The sequence below is a fragment of the Acinonyx jubatus genome, chromosome C1 (assembly GCF_027475565.1).
Source record: "Acinonyx jubatus isolate Ajub_Pintada_27869175 chromosome C1, VMU_Ajub_asm_v1.0, whole genome shotgun sequence".
Taxonomy (NCBI): Eukaryota; Metazoa; Chordata; class Mammalia; order Carnivora; family Felidae; genus Acinonyx; species Acinonyx jubatus.
In genome coordinates, this window is record NC_069381.1 from 196,675,876 (window position 1) to 196,691,255 (window position 15,380).

The window sequence follows — 15,380 nt, forward strand, 5'->3', positions numbered from 1 at the left end:
CTCTCTGCCCCTCCCCTGCTCGTGCTCTGTCTCTGTCTCTCAAAAATAAGTAAACATTACAAAAATTAAAAAAAAAAAGAAAAATCATTTCCTTATCTTCTTGGTCTGTTGGTTTCCATAGTTGGTAAATGTTTTTATTCTACATTTACTGCTATCATTCAACACCCAGAGTATTAGGATGTAGACATAGGTGCTGTTTCCTTGCCTTAACTAGGATTTGGTAAATTCATTTAATACAATAGCATTCAATTTTCAAATAACTAGGTGCTTTAAACTGTGTTACTCAAAGTGGTCCCAGAGGAAAGAAGAAGCTTGGCAACATTTGTAGTTTAACATGCTGCTACCTTCATCCAGAAAATCTTGCTTTGAAAAATAATCAACTGAACTGAATGGTGTGTTTCATGATTTATATTATGGCACAAGCTCCTTATTGTCCAATAAGAAACAATTCATGGTTCAAATAGCTGGTCCATGACCACATTTTGAGTAGCACTGGTTTAAATCTTCCTTTTTTTTTTTTTTTTAAGTTTATTTATTTGTTTTGAGAGAGAGAGAGAGAGAGAGAGAAAGAGCAGAGCAGGGGAGGGGCAGAGAGGGAAAGAGAGGGAGAGAGAATCCCAAGCAGACTCCTCACTGTCAGTGCAGAGTCCGATGTGGGGCTCAAACCCACGAATTGTGAGATCATGACCTGAGCAGAAACCAAGAGTTGGAAGCTCAACCGACTGAACCACCCAGGCGCCCCTTATACTAAGGTTTTTTAAGTTAACTTTTTAAAAGTGGGATGAAGAACAGAGAATGCAAATAAAGGTAAAAGAACATATGACATCACTAAGAAAAGAGGGTAAACTTTGGCTTACGGGTGGTAAAGACGCCAGTGGCTTTGGGGCTCTGTTGGTTGCCTTTGACAGCCATGAGGGTTGCAGTATACTCAGAGGCAGGCTGCAGATTCCTCAGCGGGTACTGGGAGGCAGAGGGCCCTATGTTGTACTGCTTGGGCTGGCCTCCCCGGGTCAGGGCCACGGTCAGTCGGTACCCGGCTATGCGGGCCCGAGGTGGAGTCCAGGTCACGATCACAGTGGAGTCAGTTTCGTTGGTAAATCGGAGGTTAGTGGGAGCATCCAATTCTAGAAAGAAAAGATGAAACACATCAAGAAATATTTGAACCTTGGTAATGATCATACTGAAACTTAAAAGCCCAGCTGAATTTTCTAAAGATTTCTCAAGGTTGAAACTAAGCAAAAGTCAAAACCTTGGAAATGTTGAGCCATTAAGAAATGGAGTGCTACACAGAACTTTGCAAAACTGTGTCAGTCATGAGAAATTGCTGCTTTTTTTTTCTTTTTTGCTTGACTTTGATCCTGAGGAAGGTCTAATTTTCCATCCTGACTTTCCCATCACCCTCTGAAATTGTACTAACATTATAGAGATAGCATTAAAAATACAAAAACGAAAATACTTGTGAAGGCTACAATTAGACTCTGCTCTGAGCCAAACAGGTTAAGAAATGAGAGACAAGCCCACTAAAATGAGGGCAAGACATAACCTCTACAAGGAACAGAAACAGTATTCTCTGCATTTATTGAATGACTAGTCCTTTGCTAGAGAAATAAAAGTAATTTTCCCATGATTCCTATCAGGTAATAATTATAACATATACATCAGAATCATGGTAAGACACTGGTGAGTGTGCACTATCAGAAAGAATCACACACATCGTGAGTTTCCTTGAGTATGATTACTAGCGGTTTCCCTGCAGTAATTTAAAAACGCTTTTCAGATGAAGGGAATGCTTAGGAGAGAGTCAAGGATAATCACTGAAAGAATGAGACATAGAGCCAAAATGCCATTACGTCTTTGTAGATCTAGCTCCATCACTTCCTAGCTCTGGAACTTTACAAATTGCAGAAATTTTTAAGAGCTTCAATTCCTTCATGAATCCAATGAGGATAATAAGACCTTCCTCATTAGATCCAAAAGAGTATTAAATATAAGCACAACGCTTGTAAAGAACTGAGCAGAGGACCTGGCACTTAATAAGCAATGTTTCAAGCAATCACTATTCGTAAGTAATTCTCTCATAGAAGGGTTAAGAGCATACATTTCAAGTTTGACGGAGACAAATGTAGTTAAAAAAAATACACTCAGGTTTGCAATCCATGTGTCTGTTAGCAAAGAAAATTAGGTTCTCTGAAGTTGTCCTCTCTCAGTGCCATTACGTGGGTGCATGAATTTGGGGCACGGGTTACCATTTAGCATGATGGAGTGGGTCTCAGTTTTGCTTTCAGGTGTGATGTGCTTTACGTCCACTCTGCATTTCCTTATCTACTGGGTATTTCCCTATTTCTAACCATAAACCTAGGAGTAAATGGTTTGCTGCACATGCACCACAGATCGGGAATGAGGGTGGAGGATTCGGGGTGGAGATGGAGGAGAGCAGAACATACTGGTCGTCTGTTCTGCCGTCAGAGGCTTGCTCTCCCTCCCTTGGTTCACAGCGAAGACTTTGAAGTGATAGGTGACCCCGGGGGACAATCCGGTGACCTCCGCAAAGGTGTTCCTGCTAATGGGCAGCCTCTGTCCGTGCTCCCCAGGCAAGTTGACGGGGATCACGTCCACGCGGTAACCCGTCACGGGGCTCTCAGGGGGTGTCCACATGATGGTGATCTTGACGTCAGTCACTTCCACAAACTGCAGGTCCTTGGGAGGGGGAACTTTATCTAACAGACAAGAGCCAATTGGTCAGTCACAATTCCTACTGAAGACTATTGTTTTTTGTTTTTTTTTTAAAAGCCAATTTCCTAGATGTATATAAGGAAATTCACAGGGGTTCTCATTCCAAACTAATGCCAAGTTTTGTCTCTTAACTAGAAAATATGAATTTTTTCTTATATTTTCACGGTTCTGACATACTGCTTACATAGAACATTTGAAGTTTTTATCTAAAATATGTAGGTAAACCGAAGAGTTTCCAACATATTAAGTGCCCTATCAAGTAGTTTAAAATAAACATGCAAAAAATACAGTACAATACAATGCAATACAATAATAAAATAAAATAAACCCTTATTGTGACAACAGAAAAAAATGTGGTTTGTATTTTACTGAACCATTTTATAGTATTTCAAAGGAATCGAGAAAGTGAGCCTTAAGTTTCTAGAGAAAAATGTGAAGACGCTAAGGTGTCAGTTTTTATTCGGGAAGGCCAATAGCCAGCTTTGATAAGTCAGTTAATAGTGTGGACATTTCAGTCATATTTCTTAAGTTTAGGGATAAACTAATCTATAAGATCACTTGCATGGAGGAAATGTTGACAGAGACGAAGCAACCCTCCCACAGAAACAACTATTCTTTCGTCTAACATTTCTGGTCCTCCCTAGCATGCTAAGGAAACGAACACAGTCCAAGGATAGTTTTATTTCTCCAACAAAAGAGCGGTTAGTCGTGTTTCCTCGTTAAGCCCTAAGAGATACAATGCCATAAGAAGTGACTTTAAGTTACCTGAACGCGGGACACCAGTGGTTTCTTGCTGGATGAAAACAGGAGTACTTTCTTGATTTTCTTCCACAGCATAGATCGTGATGTTATACTGAACTCCAGGTTGCAAGTCACTGAGGGTGACGGAGTTGGCGGTTTCAGGAAGGTTAAGTTCTGTGCTACTACCTTCAACTGATGGCGAGTACACTATTCTGTATCCTGCAGATTCAAGGGGGAAACGTTAGCCACACTGTTTTATGAAACAGAGGTTTCGTAAGTCGTAAATCTCTTATCAGAAAAACCCTTAGCATCTTGCTTGATTAGTTAAGAACCAGAGATGTTGCCACTTCTCATAAGGACTATTCAGTACAAAGGTAAAATAAGAGCAGCCGTGCAAACCTTTTTAAATAATAAATATCCTTGAAGACCTAATATCCTTAATAAATGTCTATTAGAGATGCCATGAGGCGAAAATACTCATGTTAAAATGATTTCTTCTCTTTGAGCTCTGAGCACTGAAAGCAATTAGTGAACTACCTTGAGCGCAGATTGTCTAGCACTGTCTCTTTCAGAAACTTTAGAGGCAGCTGAGTCACTTAATGAGCTAAGAAGGCAACTGAGCTACCTCTTTAAGAATAAGTCTTAGAATGAGGTTTTCAGAAAAATTAACCCTCTTCGGCCTCAGAAATGCCTGGTTAAATAAGTCCATGAGCTGGCTTTAGAAATTGTGTGTCTTGGGGAGCCTGGGTGGCTCAGTCAGTTGAGCGTCCAACTTCAGCCTGGGTCATGATCTCGCAGCTGACGAGTTCGAGCCCCGCGTCGGGCTCTGTGCTGACAGCTTAGAGCCTAGAGCCTGCTTCAGATTCTGTGCCTTCCTCTCTCTCTGCCTCTCCCCCACTCATGCTCTGTCTCTCTCTGTCTCAAAAATAAAGATAAACATTAAAAAAAATTTAAGAAATTGTGTGTGTGTGTGTGTGTGTGTGTCTGTGTGTGTGTGTCTGTGTGTATGGGGGTCAATAAAATGGATATGATGGGAAATGATCTATAAGAAAATTGAGCTGTAAGCCTTGGTGATAATCACATTGTGAATTACTATTACACACACACACACACACATACCCCTCTACCCTAGTAGACTAGTAATTATGCAGAAGATTTATGTGACCTCCCTGTCCACAGGTTAGAATCGGCCACCTCGCCACCTACACCATCAAGACTAACATGGCAGCCAGGGAGAGGAGGCCAAGCTCACCTGTGATGGGCGCCTGGGGTCTGCTCCAGCGAACAACAATCGAGGTGTCATCGACTCGGTCCACGGCAGGGTCAGGAGGTGCATCGGGCGCTAACAACAAAAAGTAAAGGGCAAATGAGGAAAACAGTCAGGAAATATCACTCTAGGCCTGTTCTACAGACAAACAATTCTTCTAACAGCATGTAGTACACATGTACCTGTTGTCTGTGAAGTAGACAGGATCAGACTCTGCTCTCCTTCTTCAGATATCTGATAGACATTTACAATGTATTTTCGTCCAGGAAGCAGGTCAGGGATGCTCACAGAAGTGGCCGTGCTTGGAAGATCTTTAAAGTAAAAAAGGAAAGGTTACCAATCAGAGCAAACCAATCCCTCAAATCACTCCACAACCTATAAAGGGGATATTTTTAAAACTGTACATTCATAAGGGAAGGGGAAAGTCTAAAAGGAAATGTACTAATGCGTAATCGATAATTATCAATACATTATGAGATTTTTCTTTTGTTTACCATTTTTTTTCTGAATTTTTTCTCTGAAGATATATAATTTTTGTAATCCACCCCCAAATTTATAAAAACAGCTCTCTGTAGTTAAAAGTCAGGGTAGCGGTTATGGTCAGGGGACAAGGGGGTGTGGGGTAGGAGGGATGATCTTTTTTTTTTAAGTTTATTTATTTTGAGAGAGGGGGAGAGAGCAAAAGAGAGCATGAGTGGGGGTGGGGCAGAGAGAGGAGAAGAGGGAGAGAATTGAGAGCAGGCTCTGCTAACAGCACAGAACCCAACTCGGGGCTTGATCCCATGAACTGTGAGACCATGACCTGACCTGAAATCAACAGTCAGAAGCTTAACCAACTGAGCCACCCAGATGCCCCTGAGTGTTCTTTTTCTTAATCTGGGTGCTGCTCACATGGATGTCCTCACTTTATAAAAATTCATCAAGCTGTATGCCTATGATATGTTATCCTACAATAAAGTTTTTTAAAAGCCCCTAACCATGAGAATTTGAAAAGCATGAGTACACCCCCAAAGGCTAACATTTTCTGCTGTGGTCCTCATACTGGCAATCACTTCCCTGGAGAAAATACTATGGTTGTACAGACTTGTGCCCAGGCAAACGGGTAAGGCAGCTCACACTGGGACCAGGAAAATGTGAGCATGGCTCAGGAAAAATCCAAGCTCAGTTCTAGAAAGGGTCAGCTGTTCTCCTTCCTCACATTGGAAGTTTGTTCGGTCTGAGCTGTCAACTAGTTCCAAAACTCAATGAACACCTTCTTGGAGGTCCCCCAACCCACATACACATAGAGTCACCATCAGCCACTCAAAAGCTGTCATGGCAACACATTTAGCTTACCAAGGTACTGTGGTTCATCTCCCTCCTCACTTAGCTCGTATTCCACACGGAATCCTGACACGGTGTCTGATGCCGAGACCCATGAGACCACAAAGCTGCTGGCCGTGATTTCGGTCACAGATTCAGAAGTGGCCACAACGGGAGAAAGGGGTGTCGTCTCTCCTGTCACAGTGTTGCCTAGACAGCCACGGGAAGGGGAGAGGGAGCCTTCAGCCGTCAAGAAAATGTCCTACTGTCATCTACAGAACACCATTTTTTAAAAACAGTATTGGGGCCATCCATGGAAGAATAGGACTTGAGAAGCAAACCACTCCCTGAGGACAGCGCAGCTCTGAGGAACACAGGCATGAGCATGAGGATGGCTCGGGTACGTACTAGTCACTGCTGTGCTCGTGCTGGTGGTGGTGAAGTCAAAGCGTGTCACCTCTCTGTGGCCGTAGTGCTGAACACTGATGAGCTGTCCCTCATATACCACACCTGGGGTCAGGCCTTTGATGGTGTAGGAATTCAAGTGGCCAGGAATGGTGGCTTCCTTCCAACCGCGTGGAGAATTTTTCTAAAGATTTAAAAGAAAAAAATCACATAAGTATTCACAAGGATGAAGATTCAGAGATGATCATGAGTAATCTTCAAAGAACGAGGGACCTGTGCAGCTCCATTGTGGAGGAAAATCGTGGAAAACTGAAATCAGAATAGGGACCTGTAGCAGAGTTTAATGTCAATAATAATTATTAGTATGGCTAATATTTACTGATAGCTTATTGTGTACCACACCCTATGCTTTTACTTGCATTCTCTCATTCAGTCTTCATCTCTCCCTTCTGCAACTTCATGGTATAAATGCCCTCATTTTACAGGTGAAGAAACAGTTATATGACATGTCCAAGGTCACACAGTCACAGGCACGGGGCACCTTCCTTTTTGCCAGACGAATTTATTTCATATTAGCAAGAAAATACGATGAGCCTAAGTTTTGCCTCTCCCATTTTTTAAATGTCTATGATGCACAGAGATATATTCTTTTCTTAGGTGGGAAACGGCCAGATATTTTACTTCTCACTTGGTAGGATACAAATTTCTTGCCTTGCAGAAATAGTCAAAGATATAATATTACTTTGTGACTCAGTTCCTGCAACCATCACATATAAGGTTCAGCTGGTCTGGCTGTATGACTCATTCTTGGATATGATTTACCCCATCAAAAGCGGTTAGCCAACTTTGGGCAAGACTGCAGAAGAATGTGATTTCGGTTTATTTAATCTTTGCTTCCAGTTTACATTTCACATCCGTCCAGCTTCATTAATATGTCATGGATCACAAAACTCATTGCAGTAAAATGTGTGGAAAAGAAACACACTTACTTCAAACAAGATGAGATCCTTTTAAGTGTAAATATTCTAAGCTAAGTCAAAATACATTTTTAATGCCCAGTGACTTTTTAAAATTATCCAATCAACCAGTTCCTCAATAATTCAAATACTCAAGTGTCCATTTATATACATATATATATTTAATTTTTAATGTTAATTTATTTTTGAGAGAGAGAGAGAGAGACAGAGTGTGAGTGGGGGAGGGGCAGAAAGAGAGGGAGACACAGAATCCGAATCTGCGCTGTCAGCACAGAGCTGGATGCAGGGTTCGAACTCACTAACTGTGAGATCATGACCTGAGCCGAAGTCGGACACTTAACCGACTGAGTCACTCAGGCACCCCCATTTATATTTTTGAAATAAATGAAATGGATCGTAGTATATTTTAAATTTAAATTTTAACTCAAGTACGTTGAAAAAAATCTCAAATTAGTCATTACAATTAGATCAGATTTCATGATAACTGTTTTATTCAATTCTAGAAGGTTAGGCATCAGAAGAAAGTATTCAAAAATACACTCTTGGATAATATCCATTGAGGAAAAACCTGAAAATTCTTCATCGTTAAAAATCTTAAAGAAATTAATCACTGCTGCTTCTTTGAAGATTTTCCAATTCAATGTACATCTTATTACTTCCCTATAAATGTCCCTTATTACAGTGATCTCATGCAATACTTCAGAATTAGTTTTAAAGTAAATAAAACTGGGAGTGAGATGTAAAGATGAGAGACAAGAAGGTATTGGAGGGGAAAATATAGTAATCCCACTGGCTAACATCACTAAATACAAAGTTCTGGAAATGGCTGCTCTGGACACTATGACAAGAATACTGAGTATGCTACAAAAAAGAATGCTTTTGGGGCACCTGTGTGGCTCAGTTGGTTAAGCATCTCTTTGTTTCAGCTCAGGTCATGATATCATGGTTGATGAGTTCAAGCCCCATGTCCGGCTCTGTGCTGACAGCTCAGAGCCTGGAGCCTGCTTTGGATTTTGTGTCTCCCTCTCTCTGCCTCTGCCCTGTTCATGCTCATTCTCTCTCTCTCTCTCTGTCTCAAAAATAAACATTTAAAAGATTTTTTAAAAAAAGAATGATTTCACAGCTTGAATTTTTCCCAAAGAGTTTAAATACAATTGCCTGAGTTGGTCCAGCATTTTGTTTTATTTTGTTTTTAATTGCTAGGATTTAACAGCTGTGACTAAAAGTGGACATTTTTTTTCCTGGGTTTAAAAGAGTGTTTCTTAAGTTATGAGTCATGAATTTTGGAGATCTAACAGGCAGGTTTGAAGGGTAAGAAATCCTAAAATTTACTAGATCAACATCTTCCTCAGTATGATTTCTTCAATTTCTAGATGCTTCTCATTAAAAACTCAGAAGGTTCACTTTTTAAACAAGCCAACTATCTCCCCTCATTTTCTTCCCTGGAATCATCTCTTTTCCCCCTCTACCTAAATAACTTCAGAGAAACAAAAGTAACATTTTAAGAAGTGATCCCTTAAAAAGTGAACCTCTATAGCTAAATATTAATTTTTTCAAATCATGGAAATGATGCCAATAACTGTCTTCCTCTGACAGAGGTGCAAGATATACAAAGCCTTTAGATTCCCTTCCCATATCGGGGAAGAGTTGTTTCAGACATTATCATCTCTAATTCCTTGTTAAGAAGATCTTTCTAGGGGTGCCTGGGTGGCGCAGTCGGTTAAGCGTCCGACTTCAGCCAGGTCACGATCTCGCGGTCCGGGAGTTCGAGCCCCGCGTCAGGGTCTGGGCTGATGGCTCGGAGCCTGGAGCCTGTTTCCGATTCTGTGTCTCCCTCTTTCTCTGCCCCTCCCCCGTTCATGCTCTGTCTCTCTCTGTCCCAAAAATAAATAAAAATGTTGAAAAAAAAATTAAAAAAAAAAAAGAAGATCTTTCTAAATAACAAATCTTTCTAAATCCTTCTAAATACCAAAAAAGCTAAATCTATATATCAAATCACAGATAGTTCATCAGATCGGTTGGCTCGAAAGCTGGAAAACAAATATTTAGAATGTGTTTGTTTCAGAACCCTCAATGTCCTATTTGTGGGTGGGATACTTACAGGTTTCCATCTGAGAATGTACTTGGAAATGTGAGATGGCTCTGGTGCATTCCACTGGATAGGGTGAGAATTGGGCTGACTGGGGGTCTCAGTGATGATGACTTGGACGGGACCAGTTGTGCCTGAAAATGAGAATGTGAGATTTGGTGATCTTGGGTATTCACTTGCTTCAACTTAAAAGTTAGTGCACGTGGATGGCCATCATTAAAAGATAGTTTTGCTTATCAGTAAGGGTGAGTATAGTTAAAAAAAATTCTGGGATTACTTTTTTACATATTGTCCTTGGAAATCAATGCAATAAAATCCTTTTTAGTCAATAAGTCATTGTCATTCACATGAGAAATGCAAATAGAACTTGTTTATAGCAAATAAGATAAAATTTGAAAAATGCCTTAGTTTTATTTTGTCTCCATTTTCAAAATAAGAATTGAGAAAACTGCCAAACTACCCTAACCCAAATAAAGTAACAAAGAACCCAAACTCCCATTTATTTATCATACTAAGCTACTTTAAAACAAATTCTCATTTGTGAAGCTTTTCATCTAGAATGAATCCACCCACTAAGAAGGAAACAACATTCTAAAGGTCATATGACATGACATAAAACACCCATATTTCTAAATGGAGTAGAATCCTAGATGAATACACAAAAGCAGTAATTATAGGTTCAGTTTTATTTCTTATCAGCCTACACATCCCATTAGGGAAAAAGTTTTCATTTTATTTTTACTTAGTAAGTATACTCTAAAATCATATCACTGATGGGCCACGTTATTAAGAGATCAAACTTTTTTTTTTGAAAAGCAATTATCAGCTGAAATGACAGGTTGAAGTATATACTAAATTCAGTATTTCCACATCTCAGTATGTATGATTGTTTCCTACAAAATTTAAAGTATGTTTTTTTAAAGAAAAAACAATATAAGGAAAATGGAATTAATTTCTTAATAGTGTAGACTCCACTTAGGATAATAATGAATTACCTAGAAAATTTATGCTTGCTGAGCAGAACACATCTTTTCCCTAAACACTGTCTTTTTCATGATGTCAATGTTCAACTTTTTTGAAATGAAAACAAAGTTTCTTGTCATAACCTTTCCAAGAATTTCTAACTGCCACTCTATCAAAGACAGCAAAATCTTGCAAGTTTAGTAAAGTATTTCACCAGATTGTTAACAGATTTAGGTTTTCTGAAAGCTCTTAGGAAAAAAAAATATTGATTTTCAAACCTAATTATCTTTGCTGTCAAATTCTCTTTGAAAACAAAGTTTTCTGTAGCAGAACAAATATATAACTTGCATCTCTGTGTAGACTTAAAAGTTTTACAATAATATGCTCACTTCCACACTGAGAATAATTCAAAGTGGTTGAAAACTAACAAGTTAAGATTCTTTGAATCTTAATTTCATTTAATGCACCTATTTCTAAGTCACCTAAATATCAAAATCCATGTACAGAATTCTTAGTTTTCTATAATTCCATGTCACTCTTTGAATTACTCCTTCTGTTCATGAAGCTCCTCAAAAATACAAATAAATTTTTAAAGACAAATGGTGAAGCAGTATGTTAGAGATGTGACTTCTGTGAACATCAGTAAATACAGGAATATCAGGTCCTTACATTATTTACAATAATTGGCATAAGGTTGTTCAAATATCAATCCTTTAAGGAATTCCTACTATAATTTCCTTAGGTAAAGAGACCTCTGATATGTATATTATTTAGTTTGACAGTCATGATTTTGAGGGAGGAAAAGGTTTATGATGCCATAGAATGTACAACACCAAGAGTGATCCTTCATGTAAACCAAAGACCTGGGGTGAAAATGGTGTCTTGATGCAGGTTTATTGATTGTAACAAATGCACTGCTTGGGTCGGAATGTTTGTAATAGGGGAGGCTGGGCACGTGTGGGGCAGGGGCTGTATGGGAAGCTCTGTATCTTCCTTTCAATTTTGCTGTGAACCTAAAACTGCTCGAAAAAAAAATTAGCTTTTAATTAAAAGAAAAAGTTTATGATGGTTGAATGTCTATTAAGTTTTAGAAAGACAATACAAATGACAATTACTGTCCACCTTTAACCCTAATCCTGTTCCTGGGTCCACAAGGTAATGAATGAGAGGGGAGGGAAACAAAAAAGGTGACTCACTCGTTTTTACCTCAGTGATGGAGCAAAACTACAGGAGTTTTTTCTCTTTCTAAACTTTCAAGCACTGGTTTGAAATTGTAGGTTTTAAAATTTAGGCTTGTACCATAGACCACTGAACATCAGTGTGGATTTCATGCATTTAGTGTATTTTTTATCAGAAAGTAAAGAGCCCGTGTCCATCATTTGTAAGGCCAACTAAATTCTGGTTACCACTAGACTTGAATCTACATATGATTTGAAGACAGGACATCTGAAAATTCTGACATCATTTACATTGGTTAGATTTGGTAAAACTAAAATTAACCTAACTGGTATATACTAGCAATTACCAGTAAAAACCTTACTCCCTCTCTTATTCAATCTGGTCAGGCTAACCATAAAATAGTTAAGTAAAGATATGACACAATGTGTATGCTTTTAAAATCAGTTTAAAATAAGGCCGAAATGAATCATTTCCAGGAACGATGACCCTGGGGAAGTTAAATATTTATGAGTTTGTGACTCAGTCCTTTTTTCTCTATTTTGTTTGCTGAGATCTGTGCTTCCCTGGCTGTTTATTGACAAACCAAATGCCTCTTATCTTCTCTGAGTTTGAACAACTCCACCAAATCCTCTGTAGACGGGAGCAAACAGGGCAAGGCTCAGAGACAGTCTACTGGTCATCTGTGGTTCCTTTATTCTCCCCAACCTCATGAAGCCCTGCGTGCTAGGCATGAACCACTGAGCAAACCAGGCATGGAGATAAGCACCCAAACACGTACTGAGGGCAAACACCAATCCCCTCTCCAAATCTCCTTCTCTGTGTTCCCTGAGCATTCTTCTTACCCTTTTTAAAAAATAGGAACAAAGTCAACAAGTAAACTCCAAAGCAGAAGGCTTCCTTCCCATGTAGATTTCACCCCTGTCCGGTTCACCTAAATGTTTCCAGCGAGCAGTTTTGTGAATAGGCTCATTGTAAAAGGGTGAGAAAAATTTTTTTCTCTAAATCATTGAGGGCGATTTTCAACAAGTTAACACAACAATAACAACCATAAACATAGAAACTCAGGAGCATTTCTTTAGAAGGCTCTACCCTTTAGTTGCCTCATTAAAGGAAAAAATATATATATATAATTTCTGAACTTAAAGTTCTTCTGCAAGCAGATATTTTAAACGTTATTAAATAAAAAAATATATTTTAAGTGATTCCTACACCTAAATTCACCATGAATACAATTTAAGAGCCAGGTCAATTTGTGCTGTGAGCTTGTTTAAGCAAAGTCACCTTGTACGGCCCTGGCAGTGACTGAGGACTGGGGAGAGCAGTGTTTCTTCCAAGTTTGTTGGAAGGGTGTATCTGGGCGGTTAGTGTTTAGGATCAGAGATTGTTAGGTTCTTTGTGCAGAAGGAACTTTAAAGGCAATCAACTTTAATATCCCCATTTTACAGATGAGAAACTAGTGAGTGAAGCTTGACATGGAACTCTTTCACAGCCTACAGCCAGGACCCATGTCTTGGCAAACTCTACCTTTGGCCAAATTGTTCCATATCCTGTTGTCTGTGATAGTGAATATGTGTAATAAGGGATACTAATCTCTTATGACATTATGGAGGGATTTAGTTTACTTAATCTTTTTCTCTTTGTTTATTTTTGAGAGAGAGAGAGAGAGAGAGAGAGGGAGACAGGGCACAAGCAGGGAAGGGGCAGAGAGAGGGGGACAGAAGATACCAAGAAGACTCCTCACTGATAGCAAAGAGTCTGACATGGGCCTCAAACTCACAAACCGTAAGATCATGACTGGAGCTAAAGGCAGACACTTAACCGACTGAGCTACCCAGGTGTCCCTAGTTCACTTAATCTTAATTTCTGCAACAGGCAGAATCTGATGCTCTCCCAACTTCTTTTTGTTTCTGAATGTGGCCCATGTTTTAGGTCTAAGGGTAACAGAGGCCTAGGAGGCTTTGCAGCTTAGTAGTTGCTCAAATAACTGGTGCCTAAAAATTTGAGCTTCATAATTCACCGTGTCTTATTATAATCTCTCAGTGAAAATTAAATTTAAAAAATGTTTTTTTGTCTAAAATGAATTAATCACACCTCCAGCTAGGCATTATGTCCTGTGACCTAAAAAAGAAAAAAAAAAAGAAAAAGAAAAAGAAAAAAACAAACCCAGCAATAAACATTTGAGAATATTTGAACTGCGTAGGCAGAAAATTGACCAAATTACTCAACTCTTGACCCAGGATAGTTTGTTCTAGACTCCAACTGATCAAACAAATGAAAATTTTGACACAAAGAAGCCCCAGATGAAATGGTGAGCGAACACACATACCCTATATTGTATTTCACATAATCTCTCTAGGCAACCTTTCTGTTAAGAGCTGTAACATACAACCCCACACGTTACCTCCAGTATAGTTCACGGTATGGTTTCTATTTCCACGTGGGGATGTGAGATGAAATTAGCCAGAGTGTTTTAACCTAATGGAACGCTCTACAGTGTTCAGAAACAAATTTACACACAGGCACATTTTCACAGCTGAGCACACCTTTAACTTGATGGAGGAGAAAGGAAAATTATTTTAGTCAAAAATCTGATTATTAGAGACAAGAGAAAAAGAAAATAGAGAGGAGGCCAATGCAGGCATCAGAGTATTAAAAACACTGATGCTGCTCTGTTTTGGAAACTCCGTTAAAGACTCTCAGTTTGCATTAAGAAAGGTACTTACCTGGATAGGTCTGCAAAGGTTGGCAATGCCACTCCCCAATGCCACGGCCATAGCAGTAACACTGGTACCTGACACCATGCACGTACTTCTCCCAGGAGTCTCCAATTTGATAAAATGTTCGGGTTTCTGAATCCTGGCATTGGTCTAAAATATAAACAAGTAGAAGAAGCAGCATTGAAGACATGGAGGTACAAATTTAATTTCAGTGTGCTAGACCATATATTATTTAAAAAAAAATTTTTAAGGTTTATTTATTTTTGAGAGACAGAGAGAGACAGATCATGAGCAGAGGACATGCAGAGAGAGAGAGGGAGACACAGAATCCAGAGCAGGCTCTAGGCTCTGAGCTGTTAGCACAGAGCCCAATGCGGGGCTCGAACCCACGAACTGTGAGATCATGACCTGAGCCAAAGTTGGATTCTTAACTGACTGAGTCACCCAGGCGCTCCTATATTCTTTAAAAAACATTTTTTAATGCTTATTTATCTTTGAGAGAGAGAGAGAGACAGAGTGTGAGTAGGGGAGGAGCAGAAAGAGAGGGAGACACAGAATCTGAAGTAGGCTCCAGGCCCTGAGCTGTCATGTCAGCACAGAGCCTGATGCAAGGCTCAAATCCACAAACTATAAGATCATGACCTGAGCTAAAGTCGGATGCTCAGCCAACTGAGCCCAGACGCCTCCCCCTCCTTTTTTGTAAATTTTCAGACCGTATATTCTTAATTTTAATGGAAACTTGCAACTGTCCTTACATTTAAAAAAAATTTAATGTTTTTTATTTTTGAGAGAGAGAGAGAAACAGAGCATGAGCTGGGGAGGGGCAGAGAGGCAACTGTCCTTACAAATATATGTGGTTACAAAATGTTTTGTTCATATCTTTTACCTTACAGAGCAATTAGTAGTAGTAAAAAAAAAAGTACCCATTGGGAGAAATGTTTAGCTTTCTAAAAAGATATTTCTTTTTAAATTTATTTTTATTTTTTTCAAGTTTTATTTATTTTTGA

At 39.2% G+C, this 15,380-nt stretch overlaps 1 protein-coding gene across 12 annotated transcripts in view; it reads right to left on the reverse strand.

Moving 5' to 3' along the window:
• The window catches only part of FN1 (fibronectin 1), a 69,845-nt gene that overhangs the window by 38,539 nt on the left and 15,926 nt on the right, over window positions 1-15,380 (reverse strand). For all 12 annotated transcript variants that reach the window (XM_015066705.3, XM_015066707.3, XM_015066703.3 and 9 more), the window contains exons 12-20: window positions 14,380-14,523; window positions 9,527-9,648; window positions 6,452-6,632; window positions 6,077-6,253; window positions 4,924-5,052; window positions 4,727-4,816; window positions 3,499-3,693; window positions 2,445-2,717; window positions 858-1,124 (exon numbers count right to left, since the gene is read on the reverse strand). In XM_015066705.3, the coding sequence (XP_014922191.1) occupies window positions 858-1,124; window positions 2,445-2,717; window positions 3,499-3,693; window positions 4,727-4,816; window positions 4,924-5,052; window positions 6,077-6,253; window positions 6,452-6,632; window positions 9,527-9,648; window positions 14,380-14,523 (1,578 nt within the window). The remainder of the gene's footprint in view (window positions 1-857; window positions 1,125-2,444; window positions 2,718-3,498; window positions 3,694-4,726; window positions 4,817-4,923; window positions 5,053-6,076; window positions 6,254-6,451; window positions 6,633-9,526; window positions 9,649-14,379; window positions 14,524-15,380) is intronic.